The sequence below is a fragment of the Haliaeetus albicilla genome, chromosome 23 (genome assembly GCF_947461875.1).
Source record: "Haliaeetus albicilla chromosome 23, bHalAlb1.1, whole genome shotgun sequence".
NCBI lineage: Eukaryota > Metazoa > Chordata > Aves > Accipitriformes > Accipitridae > Haliaeetus > Haliaeetus albicilla.
The window spans coordinates 15,161,308-15,185,481 of NC_091505.1; the positions used below are offsets into that span (position 1 = coordinate 15,161,308).

The following is a 24,174-nucleotide window of genomic DNA, read 5'->3' on the forward strand; positions in this document are numbered from 1 at the left end:
AGAGGGGGACAGCACATTCTCCAGCCTCATCCCAGCTGTGAGAAGGCAGACCTGCTGGAACAACACACTGTTTTGATTCAAGGGCTCCACCATGCTCCTCACAAGCTGCTTCACTGGCTTGGACTGTATCTGCATTCCTACTTGCCTTATGTCAAGGCAAAGCCCCTTAAGGTACACACTTGAACACCTCTGAGCAGTCCCAAGGAATAACCAGCTCCTAGCTTCCACTCTGACAGTCATATCCCCTTTGATGGGCAGCTCCAAGCCATTATCTCCTACTATCAGAAATGCTCTCCAGCTGTAGTAACCTTCCTTTTTCTGATGGAGGATTTGGGGTATGCAAGCAAAGATAAAAGCTCACTCACATGCTCATCTGTCCTAATTGTCAGCACCTGCTTGTGGATGGGGTGTCTGAAAGAAGAGGGTAGCAGCAAATCCATCTCTTTATTCCTAGAGATAACAGGTGGAGTTGCTGACACTCGAAGATGTTTGAATGTAGCTATATAAAATGAAGAGTCATCTTCTGCACTCAGGTCTAGAAGGGCAAGGAATTAAGGGGTTAGGATGACTCTAGACTAGTCCTGCACAAGTTAAAACTCCCCAGGGTCAGTTTTAGGGCTTGGCAACCCCATGGGTCCCCACACACTGCCAGCAAGTTGTAACAAGAGGCTCTACAGACTGCAGAGCACGCTGGAATCTTTGTGGGCTGTCACACTGCAACCCTTCCACTTCTGGCCAGCTAAGGGGCATTTCACCTAGGGGTTGCCCTAACAGGTGAGAAGGGCAGATGAAAGAAGCCAAGGGCAAGAAAAAATAACTGGTCCTCACTGGGGAAACAAAACAAACCACATGAGACAGAGCAGAGGATTACAGGTTTTTATTTGTCAAACATTCCCCCCTAGTCTAGCACATTCTACAGTCTTGCTAGCACAGATGGTAACAAAGAGCCTGTAATGGTTCAGAAGTTACACTGCTACAGAGAGCAAACAAAAGCAGAGTTTTACTATGTAAAAAAATTTATTGTGAGAAATGGGTGAAAGAGTGCAGAGGGTGGAAAATGTCAGCTAGTGGTGCCTGCCCTGCGTGCAGCAGACGTCTGTGCTAGCAATGCAGAAACCCTTCCTGGGATCACACCAGGTGAAGACTCCACTGTGCTGGAAGCATCATTTCATGGAACCATCCCCATTGCTTTATGAAGAAGGCACCTTTCAGGAGAAGTGACCTATCTTCTACATAGCCAAACCTCTCAAGACACCTTGGGGAGCACCACAGGGTAGCACCACACCGAGCACCACAGCACCAGCTGCAAACATCCCCTTCAACCACACACCATAATGCTGCCTCAGCCAGAGAACCATAAATGCAACACCATCAGCTCTTTCACTTTCAGCTTCTGCTGCCCCTTCTCCCTGCTTTACACCATGATATTAGATGCAAGTTTGATTCCATCAGAGGTTGTTTCCATCAACTAGAGACACATCATGGTGTGGGGAGAGACATAAAGGCTACTGAAGAGAGGGGATCCCTTTCTTGAAGGGTGAGCAACTGTGGTGACGGGTGGGACATGCTACCAAGCTTTCACAGGGACAGATCTTTCAGGCTTCAGGAGTCACCTCTTGCTTGCTTCTCCTCACATTAATTAGAACATGTTTTTCATTAGACATGCAACTGAGGCAAAACCTAAGCTATCCCTGTTCATGCTGATGTCCCAGAATTGATTGATTTGTTGTGGGGTTTTTTTTGATAATGAGTCCAGACTTGCACTTTATTTTGGTGACAATCCAGGACACCACTCCCAAGGCACTCTGACCTGTGGCACCAGACACAGGTTTCTCACTCCTGGAGCAAGGCTAGCCCTGAAGCATTTGAGTGTGGCTATAAATAAGCAACTAAGTAAGAAAATTAACAAATGATGATCTACGTAAAAGCTTTCTAGGCATTTCCTTTGGAAAAGCTGGTTAGTGCTACTTGCTTCTAGTATGAGCCTCATTTATGAATACATCTGGGCTCTGGAACGCTCCCACTGCTTTCATTCCTCTCACTTACCAGGATGATTTGACTGCTGTTTTTAAAGCAGCACAGGGTGGGGGATGACATGTTTTTAGACACACCAACATGGAAAACTAAGGGCTCCAAGAAGCTTTCAATATTCCAAGCTCTCACAGGAAGCTGGGAGTATAGTAAAATATGCTTAAGTTATAAAGAAGGCTCAAGCAATTTGCTAAACCTGGGTGTAAATAAAAGCAATCAAGTCTGCCTCCTGCTAGGCTCCATGGGCCTAGTTACCCAAATCTCCTTCGCAACCCAGAGCTGCATGGTGGCTTCACTCTGTGAAAGATGGCATTTGATCTTCTGGAGATGAAGAAACTTGTTACCCGAGCTCAGCGAGGACAAGGAAAATGCACACAGCGCAATGTAAGGCTTCATGCCAGGACTCCCCTGTCCACTCCCCTCAGGGTACTTAATCCCAGAGCATCAATCCCCATGTCACTGGCCCCTCCCGACCCAGCTCACAGCTGCTCTTGAAATTCCAGCCCAATCCTTCATTTGAGCAAAAACCAGCCCACAAGTACAGGGCCTGCAGTGCTAATGCAGAATGAAGGTCCACCAAGACACTATCCTGAATCCAGCAGCAGTCAGCAGCAAACACTTTGGGCAAGAATACAAAAAACTGGACAAGTATTGAGCAACCCTCTGCCAGGTACAGCCTTTCAGCAAGCAGCAGTTTAGGAACTTTAGTCTCCTGTGTCCTATGAGGAAATGTCCCAGGCTAGAAAAGCTCAAGTTTATGTAAAGTTATTTGAGAAGGGGCTGGGGAACTCCTGATTCTCTGCATCCCTGCCCTCTTTGCCCATGATCCAAGCTAACATGCTACACATACAAACGAGAAGCTAAGTTGCCTGCCTGAGCCTGCAGCATTACATTCATGGTTTATTGACCACTCCTGGAGCACCGTTAGTCTTCTGAACACCATCCTCAGCACTAGCACATTCTCAGGCTTCTTCAACCACTGCCAGCTCCTGTTGTGTTGAGGAGACAGAGAGCACCTGCACAGAGTGCTGCACGACAGAGATGTCACCATCAGCAGACTGGTACAGCAGGACTCCAGCCAGAGGTGCTCCTGTCTCCAGTGCTGTGGCCAGGAGGCCAGCTTGGGAGCATTGCGGGGGGGGGTGGGGTGGGGTGGAGATAGGTGCTCTATTCCTTAATAAAAGGACAGAGTCTCTCATGAACTCACACTGTAGGGCACCAACCACGATGAGCCTTGGTGTACCTGGGCTGCAGCTCCTTCAACTGGAACAGGCTGAGGACATGTACTAGCTGAGAGTATGTCAGATCTCTCCAGGGCGCTACCTGAGTGCTCAGGGCCTGGCTCTCTGCAGCCAGAGATCAGGCCAGGTTCCCAGTGCTGTCACACCTAGGGGACACCTTGGAACAGCCTGAAGACAGCACTTCTTCCCCACAGACCAACCCAGCCAGAAACAGCTCACCATGGATTTGCAGGTCTGAAGCAGTGGTTACTAATATTGTCTTCCCTATTGCTTTGGGTTCTGTTTTCATGAGAAACGAGCTAGAGATTCACATATAACATGACCACACATACCGATGTCTTGTCCTTTGATACATGGCTGTGAAGCACAGGCAGCCAGTCAACTTGCTCTGGAGATCATGGGATTCATTTTCCCTCAGGGCCCAAGCTGACAAAGTGGTACATTATGTGCCAAGTAACACAAATCCCACCAGACCCATTAGCTGCGGCCCACAATGGCCAATTCATTTGGGCAACACATGCCATCAGGTGTTTGTGGAAATGGTGTCCATCTATTTGTGTAATAAACTACCTGCAGTGAGAATGGGCATCCATGACTCAAGTCTGCAAGACATGGGATCCCAGTTCAGGGTCTGCCTTTTTGTTTGTTTGTTTGTTACAATGAGGCATGGCCAGACATGCAGACTGTGGGTAAATTTGAAACATACTACCATGAGGTCTGCCATGAAGGCAGCCTTCAAAGCAAAGGTTATCAAACTATTCAAAAGCTTTGATGGCAGAGCATCCTAAAAATAAGACTGTTGAATACTCCTTGTTGCAGGTAATCAGACAAACTGCTCCTGTTCCAATCTCCGCTCAAGTGAAAATGAAATGAAACCTATGAAAACAGAGCAGACAAGGTGGTAGAACAGTACGTCTCATAGCACTGCATGATATAAACCTTCTGAACAGAAGCCACTGCCACCTTCAGAAAGGATTGGAAAGGCTTTCTGCCAGACCAAGCCCACCAGAACACAATGAAAGCAGCATGTCTCCCACAAATCCTGCCACTGCAAACACCAAAAAAGTGGCAGAAACATGCCAGCTGATGTTCTGAACTAACCTCTTGACTCCTAGCTTCTGTCCTGCAAGAACAAAGAGGCAGGACAGGATCCCAGGCACATCTGCAAAGGTGTACCTACAGGCTTCAAGTTCCCCAGCAGTAGCAGAAACTTCAGCAAGAAAACAAAAACCTTCAGAAACCAGAAAGTGAGCTACCAAAAAACCAACTGTGCCCTCCATAAGGGCAACCCAGAGTGTCAGCAGATCTAGCATGATCCAGTCCACACCATCTTCTTAGCAGACTAGAGAATCTGTCCTATGTATCAGCTGCAGTCCAGCTACTTAAGGGATTAGCTGAGAATGAGCGTGCTGTTAATGATTAGCATTCCCTAACATTGTGCTCTTGGCTTGGTGGGACTGCCCAGTTGGGGAAAGAGACTGAGTGGCTGTGGCTGAATGCCATGCCACACAGGCACCTTCCGCCTGTTCTGGGGAGAGCAGCCATTCCCCAGTTACACTGTGGTGCCCTTCCCACTTTTCCAATGACATCTTCAGCTTCTTGGCCCAAAATGCCTTAGGCCTGTCCCCTTCCATACTGTAGTGTTATCTGGTATCAAGGGGACAGATGCAGCAAATGTGGAGTTTTTTTGGGTTTTTTTGGTTTTTTTTATCCAATAATCTCATTTTCAATTAAAATATATAATATATATTTAAAAAGGTTTAGAAAAGCTTCTATGTAATTTGCAGCTACTTTTACATATAGATTACAATAATGTACAACTCTTCCCCAAGGCGGTTTGAAACCACGGGGACCTGCCAATTCTTTCCCCTCAATCATATACATTATCAAACATCAAATGCATTTGTTCCTAATACAGCTCTGAAAAAGAAGTCTGTCACTGGTACCTTCTCAGAGGGAGAGATGCCTAATACATCTAATGGGGATACACTTAACATTGGCTTCATATTCACTGTAGAAAGTTCCCAGATTAGTAAAAAAATATTTTATCTATAGAAAATGCCCTTCTGAAAAGCAACCAGGGCTCTGTTAAGGCCACACCCAGGCTTTCCATTTCTCTGCTGTAGCAAGACAGATCAGAAACAAAGCCAAAATGATGTTTTTATGTCCCAGAAACAGCTATTAGCACCTGTGCTTATTTTACAGCAGCATGGCGTGTCAGGAAAGTGCTGAGAAAAGCATAGGGACTTCTTGAAACGTGCTTCTGATTCAATGGGGCTCAGTTGGCACAGTGAAAAACTCAATGTCCTCCTGTTCCACTCAGGTGGACAAGAGGAAGCCTTCTGCACCACAACCACCACCCTTCCCTGCAGAACGACAAATGGGCGCTCCAGAGATGGGCACGCTGAAACCACTGAAACCAACCCCTGAAATACTGCACCCTTTTCCCACAGGGCTTCCACCAACAAGCTCCTTCCAATTCCTCTGCAAGTCTGTGGGATACCAAGTGCACATCTGGTGGCTTAATGAAAACATCCAACTACTTTGTCCCAGAGGGCAAGCCAAGTGAGAGCAGAGCCTGCCCTCCGCCAGTCCGAGGCACTGGGAGACTTTCTGCCATAGCAGAGAGAGGATAGCCATTGAGAGATTCCTCCAGCAAACCGAACTCTTCACATGGGAAAATGCTATTGCCTGGCACAGAGTCTTCTGGCCGAGGTTTTTACCAGGGCTCCTCTTCGGACATGTAGAGCCCAGGGTTTCTCCAGATGGTCCAAGGCAGGGTCAGGTTTGTAGGAAGAGCCATGGCACATAACAGGATTATTATTTTTAAACTCTTCCTGTTGCTGCCAGATGCAGGTTGCCCCTTCTTCCCAGGTGGGCAGCCCCTTCTGCCCAAGGTGTGGTGTGCAGGGAAACCAAATCCAACGTGCTCCATTCTTTTCTCTGCCAGGGGTGGGAAGTGAAGTCAGAACCCAATGTTCAAAACCTGAAGGACACTAGGAAGAAAAAAAAAAATAGAGTGAATGGTTAGATCTCAGCTTCAGTGGGAATCCTGGATGCATAGATAAGGAGTTAATTACTATCAATCAGCCTCTGCTGCAAAAAGGATGCCAACTTCCAGCAAAGAACAAACACAGATCATAAGAGACCTTGATCAATGGAGAGTCAAGTGGAGGATGCAACTGCTCAGCTCCAAGCTTCAGAGTACAATTGAGACAAAGACAAAACAAAAGCATAAAGGTCAAAAGTAAGCACTCCTCCTGTAAGCTGACAGCACCAACAGAGCTCTGCAAGATAAAGAGGTTTAAAGAAGGACTTGGCTAGCACAAGAGGCATTGCAGGAAAGCAGCAAGGAAGAGAAAAATTACTCTTCACCCTAAGCAACCACAAATATCAATTGGTAGGGAAAGGACTAAAAAAAAGGATTTTTAAAGATCACACACTACAACTGTTTATGCTCACCCACTTAAAGAAATTCTATATCCACCTACAAGTAATTAAACATTTCTAGATACTTCATTTCCCTGCAAGTCTAAAGATCCCTTCTCAGGTTTTCTGCCTCACCTCAACAAAGCTACCACAACTCGTTCAAACAAGCCTTGGAATAGGTCTAAGCAGATTTAAGACACTGACATAAAACCTCCACTGTAGGCCTATGATCCACTTTGGAAGGCAGAATAGAGAGATAAATGTAGGGCATCCCAACAGTTGCATTCAGTAATAGTGAGCATGAATAAACTTGTGGAAACAGAAAGAAGCTACAAGAGGGAATTAGCCCTGAACAAGAAAAGACAGTAACTTAAAACAGAAGCCAGAGCAACAGGCTACTTCAGGAAACTTAAGTTGATGGGGGTTTTATTTATTAATGTTCTGGTAGACAAAAATACAGTGTTTGGAGCAAAGGGAATTAGATAGAGCACAGCAAGAAAACCACGAGTCCAGACCAAGCTGGGCAAGAGATAAAGAGTTCTCCAGGCTATGAAGCTTTAGGGATTCTAACTGAAAAACTAAAGATAAGTAACTAACGTCCACCAGAACATTGGACAGACTTTATACTCAATGAGACACAAACTGTACCACTGTACAAAAGAGGCAATTCTATTCCCAGTTATTCCTCCTACTGGCTTGCAGAAACACATAAAAGAGGTAGATGAGCAGTCCCTGAGTTGCTCAGAGACAGCCGGGTGGCCACCCACACTTCCCACGACCAGAATGGAGGACAATTGCATTAAGTGCTGAAGGCAAGAGTGGTTGCCCGTGATTGAGCATCTGCATGCCACCATCTAATTCCAGCTGTGGCTACCCCTTTTCCATGACCTTGCTCACTAAGGCACCCGTAAGTCACTCTGTATGGCTTGCACATCCAGCGCCTTAACTAGTGAATGGCAGGTTTACAACTAAGTGAGCCACAGCTACCAGTCAGCAGCAGCAGAAATTGTACAATTTCTATTTTTCCTAGTCAAGGAAAGTATTCACATGCTGACTTTCTTCCTCTGTGGCTAATAACTAGGTTTGTGGGTGTTGCGTTGCTGCTGGGCAGAGGCAAAGTTTCAATGTTTCATCTCTAATCTCCAAGTAAAGAGTCAAAGGGTTCAAACAGACTTGTGGCGAAGCTGTGGACAAGCTCTTTAGGATTTAACTTGCAAGAAGGGGATAAAGTCACATCAGCTTTGAGCACCACGGGTAACATCAACTAGCTTGTGTCTTCACAAGTGCTGCAGAGAGACCAAGTACTTATTTCTAAAGATCTTCTCTTGCCTACAAAGATAAATACTTCCCCAGCTCCAGTTTCATTCTGGGTGTTCAAATGAGTGTGATCACTGGCATTTTTGATGAACAGTTTTTGCTCAGTGTTACACCCATAACTGACCCAGAAATCTAAAGGTTAAGCCCACAGTAACTACTCAGAAGGACAGCTTTAGGTTAGCGATCACTTAGATTAGCTTTTGCCAATGTGAATTTAACATGGAAAAAACACATTCACAGAAAGGATATGAAAGGAAAAAAGCCTGTCACACTGCAACAATATACATTGGAACAATATATAGTGGCAGCCATGCTTTCCCTGAACAGTGATTTCCAAACAGGGACCCTAATAACTCACTGCAGTAACAGAATCGGAGAAGGGAGAGATGACACAATCTTGACCTGAGTGCAGACACTGATGACTGTAGCTCACTTGGCTTTGGAACTTGTAAATTTGATAAAACATTCTGCCACCTTTTCCCATGGTCCTTCCTGACCTCCAGGGACACTCCTATTTCTCTCCATGCCTGCCCTGTTCCCCCTTTCTTAGAAACCTGACCCATCTCTCTGTCTTGGCAGTGTTTTACACAATACTTGCTCTCCTTTGGGGAAAAAGCTCCCCTTCATCCCACTCCATGGATTCCAGGATACAGGCAAAACTGAAAAGCTTTGCAAAGCTCAGAAGAAGCAAACATAATCTAAAGACAGAATAAAAGGCTTGAAACAAAGCACACTGAACAGAGTGTCACTTCTCCAAGTGCAGTACTGCTGTTAAGAATTGTTCACCAAGAGGCATGTAGGAGCTATGCTTTCTGCTGAAACACGGTACTGGTTCAGAACTTGTTCCAGATCTCACTCCTTTCTTAGTGAGCATGTGTCCAGTGTATTTCCCAGAAAGTATCACTTCAACTTCACGCATGGAACAAAGCGAATCCAGGGTTTTTAACATCAGATCGTTCCTCTGTTTTGATTAAGCAATTCACATGCTAAGTATGGAATAATAATATGGAACAAGAACATAACCAGGCTGTTAAGAGCTCATGTTCTCCCTCTTAAGCATTTGATTACAGTCACATCTTCACCAGTACTAGACTCTACCCTTTGATAAACATTCCCTCAGCTTCTCTGCTTTACGCTCTTAAAAAAATAATCTATGCCTGATATTCTGTAGAGAGAGGTCTTGTCTACCCAGCCCAGGTAATTAATGCACCCAGGAATGCAGAACAGTTTGCATATGTTTTGAAAACACTTCTGTGACAAATATTTCACCCCTGCAATGTCAATGTATACCCCAAATATGATGGCCTGCCCTAGCATGGCATGAAAAAAAAACAAAACACAAAAGCTCAGAACAATATCCAGTGGAAACACTGCTCAAAAGGCCACAGCCTCTGTCACTAACTTGCAAACAGTCCTAATGTGGGTGAAGGATGCCAATGTTCTGTCAACCAAATTTGTCTTTGAAATCAAAACTGAGTTTCCATATTCCACCTGAAGTTCAGATATTCAGTTTAAGACAGCCACTCAGTAATTCAGTAAGAGCACAGTTAAGAAATGCACAAGACTATAAAAAGCCCCATAATGAAACAGAAAAGCTTGATTGATCTTCCCTCTCCCTACAGTAAGGGGATCTGTTAAGTACAGACAGAACAATAAATGAAATCCTAAGCAGTGTGGTGGGACTTGGAATAAGAAGGAGTTAAATTGTGTTTAAAAAGTCAATATATAGTGGTATATCAATATGTTCACAGGGTTTAAGTACCACTGGCTCAAAGGACAGCATTTCACTTTGTCTAGACCCAAGCACTTGTCTAGAGTGGCTCTACTGGGGCAGAGCAGAAAAATATTTAACTTAATATCTGGTCTCCAGCACGAACAGCAGCAGAAATCACCAGAAAATTTAGGTTGAATTGGGCCTCCAGACGTCACCTCATCCAAATTACCTCCAGGTTACTCAGGTGCCTAGGAAAAAGTATTAAGGTCAAGTACATGATAATTTGACTCAGTTTCCATCACCTTGAAGCTCAAGGGCTTCCCACAACTGAAGCAGTATCTGCAATTTGCCCTTACTTCTGCCTGCTCAGCTGGCCAGCATTAGGGGTTGAATTTTTAACACTTAACAAATACTGTACCTGCCTCTTAAACAGGAAATACTCTTGGCAAGGCTTCCACTTTCCAACCAATATCCAGCCTATGCTCCAGTCCATAAAAGAAACTGTCCATTTTCTGTTACCTAACTGAGCTCCAAGTGTGAAGTATGCCTTCAGCTCCATTGCTCTAATTCTTCTTCATATCAGGGTGTCACACACCCTCAGAGAATAAGACATTTTTAACCTTGCTTTCATATAAACTATTTGCCAAACTGACTCTAGAAATTTTTGTGCAAATATGAAAGATCACTGAAGAGACAGCTTTGCTGTGCATGGGATAGCACTAACGCACCCTTTCTCCTTCCACCTCCATTCACACTGCATACTCCTGTCCCCCATTCCCATTCCAATAATGGGTACATAAGCAATTCAGCAGTTAATGCTGATGAACCAGCTTACCAGACTTTACAGACACTATCCCAGATAAGGGAAGGACAGAAGGTCTGCTAACTGAGAGTGATTGTGTCCTGCTACACACAGGGCAAAGCAGGCAGTCATGACACAGACACTCTTTGCAACTACACATACTAGAAAATTTTGCAAGGGTAATAATAACCCGTATAGAAACACAGCATGTGCTTGGCTCAGTTCAACCATTCTGTATATACAGGATCATGTCTTTATTTATGGAATCAGCATATGCTCTCATGTGAACTTCAGAGCTATAGGCATTGCATGGCAGAGACCAACGTCCTGTAGTGCAGTCATCTTTGGTAACAAGAGACAACAGGAGTTTCATTCAGGTTGCTGCTCTACTCCATAAAGGAGTTTACTACCTGGTAAGTTAAGTCTACCTACCTTTACACAGCTTTTTCTCCTTCTACAAGGGAATGCAGCTCTCCCAGAAGCTTTTTACTCAAAGAGCACCAGCGCTTCCAAAGAGGTATCTTTAACTGCTGCAGAGCTAGGCACAGGACCCATCCCAGAAACTGCTGTTCCTACCATAGAGCATTTTACATAACTACACCTACCTTTTTGTGCTCCTGAAGTTAACTTGGTACCCAGGTATGGTTGGAGGCCTGCGAGGTGCTGGGATAGCTGGGAGTAGACAGAATGGGTTCAAAATTAAAGTCCAGTCCTTCTCCATCCATAAGTTCACTGTTGATTATGTAATCCATATCACATTCAAGGTTCTCCATGTACATGTCAATGTCCAGGTCAATAGGCAGCCTGTCCTGGTTCAATCCCAAGGGAGCAGGGCTAGCAGAAGAAAGAAGCAGTGGACTGCCCAGCTGGACTGACTGGGCAGTTGTTGCAGAAACTGGAGCCTTCAAACTGGTGATGCTGGCAGTGTTTTGAGGAGATGTTACTATGGGAAGTGTTGATGGCAAAATGCTGGCACTGACTGGTTCTGCCTGCTGCTCTATAGGCTTTCCTCGTGGATTGCCTGAGCTCATTTTATTCTGGGCGGCTTGTCCACCTAGAAGCAGAAGAGTTCGGCTGCTCATCCTGTTACCAGTCTGTGGGAGAACTGGATCCACCTGAGTCATCATAACATCCCTTGGAGGCGGAGAGCTGGGTGTCAGAAGAGCTTCCAAGGTCTGAGGGGCAGAGAAATGGCTGACAGAACTTTGCAGTGAGATATCAACAGGGTTAAACAGGGAATTGCCAAAAGTAGTGGTCTGACCAGCTGAATTTGGGCTCCGCAAAGAAAAACTGGAATCTCTCTGGATCTGACCACTCGAGGCAGACTGCTGGGTAGATAACACAGATGAGCTGGGAGACATCAAGTTTAAGCCATCAATGAGCTCAAGCTCCTCAGTCACAGTTGGTGGAACATTGCTAGATGCACTGGAGTACACTAAAGAAGGAAGCAACTCTTCATCGTGGAGGTCATCCTGCTCTGTCAGGATAGGAGAAAGTCTGGCACTAATGGTGCTTGCATTGGAACTGGTTCGAGGCCGGAAGGTGTTCCACATGTCAGAGTCCTCATTGCTTCTTGAGGATGGGCTCCCAGGCCACTTAGGGAATTGGGAGCCAGGACTGTCAGCAGTGGATTCTGGAGCAGACTGCAGAGGAGGCTTCTTTTTGGATGCTTTACCCCTGACTTTTGCAAGTTTGCTGCTGTTGTCCATGGAGGCAGCTCTTCTTCTTGGTGCTTTTCCACTTTTACCACCCTCAGGATTGAGCATCCACCAAGAGCTCTTCCCTGTGGCTTCATTATGGACTTTAATAAACTTGCTGTGCAGGGACAGGTTATGTCTAATAGAGTTCTGAAAAAAAAAAACCAAACAAAAAAACAAATCCAAGATATGAGGACCTGACAGTTGACACACCTCCCACCTAGAAACCTCACAAGCATAAACACATTCAGGCAGTATCCAGAGAAGAAAGTTATAACAAAGACATACCCATAAAAACCTGCTACTTCTGCTTGCACATGATTGACACCAACTAGCAAGCAATGCCATGTCTCACTGCAGCACGGAGGGTGAAACTACCGTGACAACTAGCAGCTTCCAACTAGCAAAATACTAACACAAAGGAACTTTTCAAGACCATACAGAATCTGCAAAAAACTAAGCATACCATAGAGCAACTAAGCAAATTCCCAAATACAGCTTGCAACTTCAAAATGAGCCTAACTGAATTTGAGCTAATACTGCTCCCATCCTTCTGCCAACCCTATTAGACAGCATAAGTCTGGCTGAAGTTTTTAATTTTTATATGACTAGTTTTCAGACTGATTTGAGCACAGCATAGCAGTGAATCAAACAGACTGGGTGAAGAGAAATGGCAAAACACTTCTCATTCAGTACGCCCATTACCATCTTCATCCCAAAACCAGAGAAATGAGAGAAACTTTGTGGAACAAGAGTCCTGTTAATCCTGGACCCTGCCCGCCTCACTCTGCAAGGAGACAGTACGCCTTCCTCTGTGTGTTTCTAATGCGGTAAGATGTTCAGCAGATAGTGCACTCCCACACAGTACATGCCAGTTTTAGCCTATCCCATCTTTCTGTTTGGCAAGGCACACATTCCTTGCCCCTCCCAACTACCTTCTTTTGGTTTAGCTTTGCTGGAAACTGCAAGCTAACATATCTGTACACCATCCTCAAACTGAATTTTCATCCTGCAACTGATAAACTCCCTGGTATTTTAGAACTGGCAAGCAATAATCTCACTGTTTGAGCAGATCCTCCGTAAAAAACCCATGAGGCCTGTCGTGCATTTGTTTGATACTTGCATTTAATTTGTTCAGATGGTCAAATTACATATTATTAAAAGGTGCTACACTGGTAGCATAACAGTGGTCCAAGAACAACATCTTTTTCATATAAACTAAAAGGTATATAGCAGCCTTCAGCTTTCATGCATGCTTTCTTAATTCTGAACAAAGTGAACTCTGCTTTTATCATCCTTTCCCACCACTTCTGAACATAGTTCTTTCCTGCCTGCTGCTTTCCCTCTCCCCACCCTCTTCCTCTCAGACAAGTCCTCAAGATGCTAATTTTGGCCACCTCACCAAAATTACTATCCTAGAACAAAGCAGGTGTAGATAAACAATACAGGCAAAGTGGAAAGTTTTCATGGAGAGGGAAGGAGATGTGAGAACCACTCTGCGTTAGCTTCCATTTTAACTTTTGGCTGTTGAGGACTTGGAGAAGACTGGCTGCTTGTGATCGGTATCAAAGGATATGTATGCTCTTACTCAGAGAGCACCCCAAGGGTTACTGTGGAGCCAGGGCCTGATAGAACATGTGTCAGTCAATGCTCTGACACAGTTTTATTATTTAAGCTGTTCACAGTAATAGCTATACAACACTCCTGCCTGGCCTCTTCTCTAAATAAAGCTTTCTTTTCCTTCAAGTCTCAAAAAAAGTAATTCAGACTGGCCCCCTGTCTCCTGGAATGTTGCTCCTTTCATTTCCAAAGAACCCCCTCTCTTTCCCCACATAAACGTGCATGACTTTGAATGCATATTGCTGCAGCAATAAGAACCACTAGGTTTTCACTAATTCTTCATTTAGTCTCCTGAAAGTAATCCCTGAACTCATGATGACACTCAGTCCCATCAGGAATGACCCAGTAGCTTGTACACACAGTATACATTTGGAGTCTCACAACCACCTGATTTTTAGCTTCATTTACTAAAATGGAACTTTAAACCAATAGGTTCAGGATTTCAAAATTTCACAGCTAACTATATACTTTTTTCTTCTCACACATGGCTATAGCCAGGTTTTAATTCCTGTGTCAGCAAAATCACACTGCACTGGTGCAAGCATTTCAGTAATACTGAAACCCCAAGAAAATCAGAACCACTTCAGGTATCCCAAGTGACAATTTTAGTATCAAGTTTTCTAGTTTTTTGGCTGAAAAGCAGCTTGAAATAAGACTTCTTGGAATAAGACTAGGATTCACATGAACACAAATATGCAAAGCCTGGTACCTTTTATGAAACAGTTTCAAAGTGCTTCTACATGTTACTGCTAAACTGTCATAATGGCTAATAGCTGTAGAAACAGGTAACTGCTGTACCACTCCTTCCTTCCTCATCTTCAAACTCTCCTCCTCCCATAAAACAAGCATCTGTGACCCTATGAGCTGCTTCAGAGAGCTAACCCAACATAAAAGCAGCCCTGTCCTTCCTGAAAATTACTTTTCCTGCCTCTGTTATCTCTGTGTGTTTTTTGAACTACCTCACTGTGGGGGTTAAGTGCCGACAACTAAGGAAGAGAACAGAATGTGTGGCTGGAGGCAGAGGAAAAAACCCAAACACTTCTTACATTAGGGTTAACTGCTGTCAAAACTGCAACGCCTAAATTACCACTTTTGCACCTCTCCTGCAGACTTTGCGAGGCAGCTCACCACTGCAGCAGCAGCACCCAGAGCCATAACACACCCGCATGACTGAGCTTGCCTGCATACTGGAGACTCAAGTTGATAGAGTCCCAAAATACAACTGAACAAATGCACCTACCAGCCTGGGTGCTGTGAAACAGCACAAGAGATTCACACTTGCACACTGCATGCTCCCCAGCACAAGCATGCATCTGCTAGAATGATTTAATACACCTAACATATGGAGGGCACCCTCAAATCTCATTGAGAAAGTAACGGACAAATCAATTCCACTAAAATAATCACAGAACTCCAGGTCAAACCTGACAGGAGAGGAAATGACAGAGTTCAGTCACCCAGGCAACCCTGACGTATTTCCTTTCTTGATGTTAAGCAACTCAAACCAGAAACATACAGATGACTAACTTTTTAGACACTCAACTTCAGCAGTGCATGAGGATCCCAGCTGGTTTGAGCACCTGCAATCCACACAAGGTCTTTGCTCTGCAAAGTCTTTGACCATAAGGAAGCATGATGTGAAAGAAGAGGCACAGGCAGGAATCCTTCAAATCCTTAGGGACCTCTTCAACAACTAGTATAGGGGTGCTTACTGCTGTTTATTCAGATATCTTATAGAGGTTCTTGTGGCTGTATGTTAAGTATTGCAGTGAAAGAAACGCCAGTCTGTGTGTCTAATCCATCACAGATCAAAGATGAGTCCTGTAAACCACACTCAGACAAAACCATGCTGAAATTAATGACATGTTACGCAAAAAAGTCAAAGTTTGGCTAGAGACATTTATTGTGCACTGAAGGGTGGACCATTCACTAGGTCCCAACCACTGTGTGTACAAGCTAGGGTATATAGACCAGCCACAGAAGTGTGGCTAGCAGCATACACAAAACTATTTCCTAAATCTCAGTTACCACAACATTAAATCTTCTTCTTTGATAAAATCTCCTAGCCCTATTTAAAGGACAGGAACACACCTCGCCATTGTACCAGGCCTGCCCCCACACCAGCACTAGTGCTGCTGTGGACCCTGCCCAGCACCGAACAGTGCTTTGGTCTCAGGATGGGCAATTAGCCACAGGAGCTGGCAGCACAAACAAGCAATTATCCCACCCTGTCAGCCTTCTGGACTACTGCCATAGACACCAAGATACTATCAAAAATGCACACGTGGGTCACATAGAAGACAGAATGCCAGTGACATCCTTTCCAGGGGACTGCATGGCTTTGTAGGTAAGGCCAAGGTTATCTACCATAAAACTGAAGTTTTACTCAGAGCAGGTCAGAACATTCAGAATGGTTTGTTCAGACTTTAAGGCTCCTCACACTAAAAACAAGCTTAAACTCATGCTCCTGTGATGTACTTTCTTCTAGGCACTGATGTGACAGGAGCAGGAGGCTCTTGTGCCCTGCCCAAAAGAGCTTGTCCACACAGCAGTGGTGCATGACCTGTGCTAACAGGGCACTTGGGGCCAAGCACAACTATGCTGAGAAAGACAGAAGAAACAGTAGCTATCCTTGAAAATTTTGTGCTTGCCCACATTTGCCTGGACTTTCAATCACTGCTCCCTAGGGCGAGGCCCATTCTCCTGGGAAATGTCCAGTTTCTACTACAAACCACAGATGCACCAGATTTCTTAACAAAAAGTCTCACTCAAGAAAATGAGTGACAGGAAAAACAAAATAATATATGCAATCACTGCAGCTGCCTGTAATACACTCTCACTGCCTCGGAGGCATACAAAGAACATGGTCACATCCCAGCACAGGGCCATGTTCCAAAGCCAGACCTATAATTGTGCCGAATTATCATTTGCCATGGCATTCTTGGGAGGCTGCAAGGGGAGAACGCCCTGCCTGCTGCATTTGTCAGCGCCTGTCTCAGCACTCACCCAGCCACTTGGCTCCAAAGGCTTCAGGAAAGTCTTCGTTGCAGAGATTTTGTAAAGTTACACTCCAGCAAGTAAACAACTGCTCCAGAGCCAGGGAGCTAAAACATTTCCCCAGCAATCTCCATCCAGAAGGCACACGTGAGCACAGATACCAAGCTCTGCAGACAGGGAGCTGTATCCTAGGAAGAACATCTTCCTTCCTGTAATCTTTCAACGGGAGCCCAGAAGAAGAAAATCCTAGCTCTCTACAAAGCAAAGACTGAGGCAATCTACAAGTTTACCAAGACAGGCAGGCATATACAACAAAAGCTGTTCAGGATTAGATAGTACAGAAGAAACTTGTTGGAACAAGTAATACCAGCAGTCCAGGAGCAGCTTTCTCCAACGACTGCCTGGTAAATAAGCTGTGCTGTAAGGAATAATCTTTCAGCAAAGCAGCTTTCCAGAACAGACTGGCAGGGAGCACGAAAGAGTAGCAGCAAAATCTTCAGGTAATTTGACTGGCATGGCACAGGGCAGATGGACTTTTGCCAAAAGACAAGCTCTCCCCAACTTTTGAGGGGGACATCTACATTCCATAAGGCTTCAAATGAAAAAAATAAATCTTGCACTTCCATACTTACTCAGGGCATTACACCTTGTTTGGGAGAAGCCCACTTTAACAAGGGCTAAGTATATGCCTCTACATTGCAATGGTAGGCCTTCACCACAGTTGACCACTCATCATTAAGTTTTATCCCACCTGAAAAATAGGACACCTGGTGACCCCACACTTGCACCATCATCCTGCTCCCATGCACTGCCACCAGCCTCATTTTCCACACCCAGCACTTCACCACCCTCCTGTCCACAACATTCTGCCATGCCCAGCGGCCTTCCTCCCTCCTCACCAGGCCCTCACCTAGGCCAGACTACTTGCTATGGCCAGACCATTTAAGGATTAATGGGATTATAAGGTAAAAGATTCTGTTAAAAGAAAGACTGATGGACAAAACCTACCCATGCTCCTCAGGTTTCCATGCTAGACTCTTCACTACAGCCTCTGAACAACTGTCTTTCAGCTTCTGTTTGTTATTTTCCTCCCTGCTTTAAGGAAACCCAGCTAGGTTGTCAGCAGCTGAGACAGAGAACACCTCCCTGCTGCCAGGACTAAGCACTAACACCACAGGAATACATTTGGGGGCATATGAGGTAATTGCAAGAGTCCAGCAGTTTCCACCCACCCTCAGCTACTCTGGATTCAAACAGCCAGACCCTCCCTCCCCTTGCAGGGCAGCAACTTCCAAGAAACCAAAATAATCCCAATTTAATGGAAAGCAGCACGTACAACATCACTAAAGATTAACTGGACTCAAATTAAGTACCAGTAATGACAGCAATACATCACTATTCCATTTATTCCATCACTATTCGATTTAGCAATTCTTCATCTCTAGTGTCAGAAGGTTTCACAGGGAATTGCATAATTTCAGGCATGTGAACTTAGGAGTAAACACTATGGGCTTTCTCAGCGCAATCAACAGAAAGTAACCTTCTTTCTTCACAGACTGAGGTCAATGGCTCTGTGCAGAAGAGAGAGACCCAGACTCTGGACTGAGCCTCCCCTATGCACAAACCTGCACTGGGCTGAAGGTTGCACAGAATCACGCTTTGTTCAGAGCCAAGATGTGGAGTTTAAGTTTTATGTTTCTTTTTGCTTTTTGGCATCAAGTCAGTTATGCCCCAGTGAGCAAAGACAGGGAAATATTTTGAATGTCTTCTCAAACCACCATCTTGAAATTATCATTATCAAAAGTAAACCTGTGTGAAGTGTTCTCACCAGATGTTCCTTTCCAGATAAAGGGTTTCTTTGTGAAATTAAAGAAAGCTCTCCTGATAAGTGATTTGGCCCTTACCTGTCTATGTTAAGAAGCTATGATTCTGACAAGTCTGAGCCAAAAAATCTTCAAGGATACAGGCACACTCCAGCACAGCCCAGGTGGATATAAACAAACAGCTAATGTGACTATTTTAGGAACTGACCATTGCTTTTTTGTAGATCTGACAACAGAAAAAAAACCAAAAGCTGGCTAAACAGCAGTCAACACACCAATGAACAATAAACTTTTCATCTTTACCAAAACAAGTATTCATATAATTTTGTACCCACTGAACGGGAATTTATTTGCAGGGCCTAAGGATAACATGGCAGAACCTACCAGCTGCAGCACAGCAGAAATAGTCCAGAAGACTGGAGAGGCTTGCTTTTGTCTGCTGGCCTATTACTCTTTCATGGAGGAACTTCAGAGGGCCACAGGATGAGCAGCTGCTCTAACCTGAGGGAGCTCTGCACATGCTTGCCAGGAGGTCAGACACCTTCAGCTCTGGGAGAGGCCGTGGACCTTCAGAGACAGCACTATGGCACTGGAAGCCGGTGAAGTCACTCTATCATCATAAACTGAATTGCAGAGTACATGCAAGGAAGCACCTGGGAGCCCTCAGCTAGGTCTCCCAATCCATCTGGTCAGCGATTAATATCAACTATGGGCAACAGGCATATAACACAAGCACGGAATGGAAGGGTTTAAAGTAAAATGCTGTCCACTGTAATAAAGATTAAGAGCTAGCTGAGTTTGCAGATGGATGACACCTTCTGTTTCAGACAAGCTGAATGCTTGGTAATTTTTAATTTGTAATACAGCTACTTGAGTTGTTGCACATATGTATGTGTATATATATACGTACACATTTGAATCAAAGTGAATGAGAAGTACCAGAATGCAGAGGTGTGACTTCAGCCTCCTATAACTAATGCAATACTGCAGAATCATTTGTTCTTTCCTTTACTTTGCACGCATAGGAAAAGTCTGATTTTTGCTTCAGTGAAGTGTCTTTGGAGGGTGAAAAGGATGGTTTTAAAGTTCATTCTGTTCCTACAAAGGGAAAGACAACAGCTTTGGGAGAACACACAGAATGTTTCACAGAGAAAGACTAGTCCTTAACGTTGCTCCTCACTGTGTCAAACTTAACTCATACTCATGGATGTGAGAAATGCAACAACCAGTCCAAACTGCTTCAGCGGGGTTTATACACTTCTACTTTATTCAAAACCCTCAACACCTTCCTCCCCCAAGTAATCTCAAAGCCAGAAGGAATTACCCTCTTATCCACAGAGCAGCTTGCAGAGCACCGAGGGGAGGATTACCAAGAAGCCCCACGACACACCCCTGCAAGGACACTTCTGCCTTTCAGGCTGGTTAATTCTTAACTTCAGCTGAATCACTGCAGGGAAAGGACAGACTGCACACCCAGCAAATCCGTCCTTTACAAAGTGCTTGAAGCAGTTCAAGAACAGCAAGCACCACCTTCCTCAAAACACAGATTCTTCCGGAATTCACAGAGGTTACACCCTGGCAGTCTGTAACAGCTGTATTTCCCCCAATTGTATAGTGGAGTAGGACAGCTGTAAAGTAATTATGAAGCAACAATGAGTTTATTAACTAAAGTAGATTTTTAAAAAAGTTTTTAAAGACACATTCCTTTTGATTTCCCATTTTAAATTCTCTATTAGAACTACACTACATACAAATAAGACATATTATCAGTATGGCTCTGCCCAAACAACACAGAAATACCAGAACTCTAGGAGCTGTAGTACTATCTTTAACAGGCATCAAAATGCTACATCAGCATTTAGCAGCAGCTCCACATTAATTTCCTTTACCCAAACTCATTCAGTTCAAAACTGAGAAGTCAATAAAGCCAAGACAACTCAAGAAGTTTTTCTTTTACTTTACAAATTAAAAAAAATAAAAGGAAAGATTCACAGTTCTAAAAAAACCAAGGAACAGTGAAAACAAAACACCAGGCAGGTCCATTCCTTAACTGAAGGCACATCTTTTGTTTATTCAGTTTGTCTTAAATATAAAACATGCACCTATTAAATTTACTCTAAGTCCACAAAATCAAACTGATTTGATTGATTCCACATCTTTAAAACTGTAAATGTCTAACCTGCCTTTATCTAATGCACCTTGATGTAAATAGACTAAAGTAAGTAAAAGAACCCAAACCTGTTGCAAATCTATATAACTGCATGTTAACATAAAGCAAGACTAGAATTCAGAGCTTTATGGTCACACGCGATAGGGCACGCATCTTGCCAAGCCCTGCCAACAGGATTTGAGAGAGTGAGCAGGGAAGAAAACGGAGCAGAGGGAATATATCACAGCCCCCTTTGCCGCTCCTGGGCATGTAAGATTAACCGCATATCCCCACATACCAAGCCAAACTTTGACAATATTTGTTAAAAATGAAAGCAAGTTTTAATGAGAATTTTTCCAGGCATTTAAACAGTTCCAACTGTATTTCTATCATTGTTTTGTGTTTGCTGGTTGAAGTCAAGGGTTTTAAACTGCCCTAATCATAAGGCAGACTGATTCCCACCACAGCTGCTGCGGTTCTGCCCTCCCTCATCTTTCCTGGCAAGAAGTTTCTGTTCTCTTCCCCTACTAAAGCCAGCTTGAGTTAGTCCTTTCCCAGGCTGAAAAACTACAAACGAATTTCACGCTGAAAAGTCATCACAGAACAGCTACAACAACAGCATCTGAGCAGGGACCTCAACCCTCGTATGTGCACAAATTCTCATCTCTGCCTTTCTGCAAGTTAAATCCAACTATATGTTTCCCAAAAGTGATACGTGATTAAAACACAGAGTAAAACCAAAGACTCATGGTCCCATTACACATGAACAAATGTAACAAAAGAACAGCCATACTCAATCAAGCCAGAAGTCTACCTATTCCAGCACCCAGTCTGGCAGGACACTTCACTATATTCCACCTTTGCCATGACATCTGGGGATGCATTTCAGAAGCCACACTGAACTTTAGTCTCAGGCCAAACAGATACAGACACATTCCTGAAGAAGAAACGCACCAGTTCCACAAACTGTCTGCCAAAATAATGTGACTCCACACAGCAGCAGCAGGACCAGGACAGCACGCCTAGCCTGAGGAAGCAAGAACTATCTTCCAGTGAGACCACCAAATCTTCTGAAGAAAATGCACCCAAGCGCTATCCCAAATCAGAACTCAATAAAGAGGATTCAGTGTGCACAAAGAAGAAAAAAAAGTCAATTTTTGTCAAACTACATGCACTCTCCAGGAACTGTCAGTGAGACAGATAAATGGCAAGGGTGAAAAGTTTTGTATTGACCTCTGCCAGCCTAAGCTGTGACAGCTGCGTCCCTCTCACCATGTTCCTACCCTCATTTGAGCAAACATTCGCACTCATGCAACCACATGGTGTGCCACTTCAGAGAGCTGAGCTAGCTGAAAGCTAACCTACCAGAAAAAGTTATCCATTTTCTTTTTTGCAAAATTAACTCTCTGTGCTGACTTACTGCTTCGTCACATAGGCAGAGGAATGCGTGGCTGGAGTCACGGAAGCCCCAAACCACACTGGCTCAAGCTGCCGCAGAACTGCAGCATGGACAAACTGCTAACTAACACCGCAAACGGAGAGGTACACTGCAAACGAGAGTGTGGCATTAAGTGTAATTCCAGTCTGCAGCGAAAGCAATATCACACTCTTTAGACTCCAGTCACCATGGCATCCACTATGATATATCAGGACAGCCTGAGGGACTATTTCGCAATCCAGCTCTCACATCTCCTCTTCTCTTTGCTGGAGTTCCTTTGACTAAAGAGAATGGGACCACCAGGCTGCCACCTGCAGAAGACGGAAATGGAGTTTAGCTCTTTCAATAGAACTTTGCACGTGCCTATTTCCAGAGCGAGAAGACAACGCCGAAACTTTGGAGAAATACATTGCTTTCCCTTTTCCAAACTCCAGCAGAGGTCCCCAGTCCCTGCACAGCTGCAGCACCGCCACTGCTCTGGGACACAGCACCCTTTTTAAAGGGAGCCTCTTGAAAGCCAAGAATGCCTGCTATGAAACAGTTATTTATATTGAGCTTTAGCACAGTCAGGTGACAAAGAACTGCGGCCTTGTATTTAAAAACCCTTCAACTGGTGCTTCGTCTTGCACAGAAGCTTACCTACAGCCTTTTAGCAGACCCTCGCTCCTTTCCTGGAAAACTTTCCAAACACAAAGGGCACAAGGAGCAGCCTCACAGGCCACGCTGCAACCACCCACGCAGAGAAGCCCACTCCTCTCTGCTCCAGCTGCACAGAGCCGGAGCTTGGGCTGGGTCCGAGAGGACCCTAGCCCGCACTCGCGGGCGGACAAACCTGCACCAGCTCAGCAGCTTTCGGCAGCGCTGAGCCCCAGGCCGCCGCGCTGCAGCGAGGGGCGGGGATGAGGCGCTGGCACCGACGTCGAGCGCGCAGAGCCCGCCCGGCGATGAGGAGCAACAGGTGAGCACGGGGCTGCGCGGCGGGGAGGGCGGCCGGCCGGCCGGCGCAGGCGGCAGCACCACCTCGGCAGCGGGGGAGCGAGACGGAGCCTCGGGCGGCCGCTCCTCGCCCGGCCGCGCAGCCCGCCCCGGCCCCGGCGCCCCGCCGAAGGCCAGGCCCGACCCTCCCGCCCCGGCCCGGCCCGTCGCGCACCTTCCAGCCGGCGGAGCTGTTGCTGTCGCCCTTGTCCTTGAAGTAGGGGACGGAGCGGACCATCCACTCGTAGATCTGCGCCAGCGTGAGCCGCTTCTCGGGGGCGCTCTCGATGGCCTGGCTGATGAGCTCGGCGTAGGACTGGTTGCCCCAGGCGTTGCGCCGGGAGCCGCCCTTCCGCGCCGCCGCGCCGCCCGCCCGCGCCCCCTCGGCCCGCCCGGGCCCCGCCGCCGCACCACCTGCGCCCTCCTCCGCCGCGCCCGCCGCGCCGCCCGCCTCCGCCGGCGCCGCCGGCAGCTCAGGCCGCGGCAGCGGCCAGGTGCAGGAGCGCGGCCGGCTCTGCGGCTCGAAGTCGGGGTCGATGTCCGGCGCCGCCGCGGCGCCGCCCGCCTCCGCCATGGGCGCCCGCCTCAGCGCCGCCACCGCCGGGTCTGAGCCGCTCCGCCGCCGCACATCGGCCCGGCCCACTACCCCTTTGTGAGACCCGGGCCCCACTACCGCCGCGCCGCTCTGTTTACCAGGGAGCAGCGCCGCGCCCTGCGCCTGCGCGCGCGCGGCACGCCGGGAGCGGTAGTCCCGGCGGGGCGGAGGCCAGCGGCACGGCGTGGCTGGCGGACTACAATACCCAGCGTCCCCCGCGCTGGAGGGGCGGGGGCGGGGCGGGGCCCCGACGGGCGAGCGTGGCAGGCGGTGCGCCCGCGCGACTACAGCTCCCAGCGGGCACCGCGGCGGCCGCACTTACATAACCTGCCCGGCCCCATGACAG

The 24,174-nt window shown here is 46.1% G+C and overlaps 1 protein-coding gene across 1 annotated transcript; it reads right to left on the reverse strand.

Annotated features, from left to right (window-relative positions):
- Positions 1-862: 862 nt before the first annotated feature.
- On the reverse strand, positions 863-23,957 carry FOXO4 (forkhead box O4). Its single transcript, XM_069811320.1, has 3 exons — positions 23,409-23,957; positions 11,140-12,381; positions 863-6,268 (listed from the first exon to the last, which is right to left on the reverse strand). Exons 1-2 carry the CDS (start codon positions 23,805-23,807, stop codon positions 11,158-11,160), a joined length of 1,623 nt encoding a protein of 540 aa, XP_069667421.1. The 5' UTR covers positions 23,808-23,957; the 3' UTR covers positions 863-6,268; positions 11,140-11,157.
- Between the last annotated feature and the right edge of the window lie 217 nt (positions 23,958-24,174).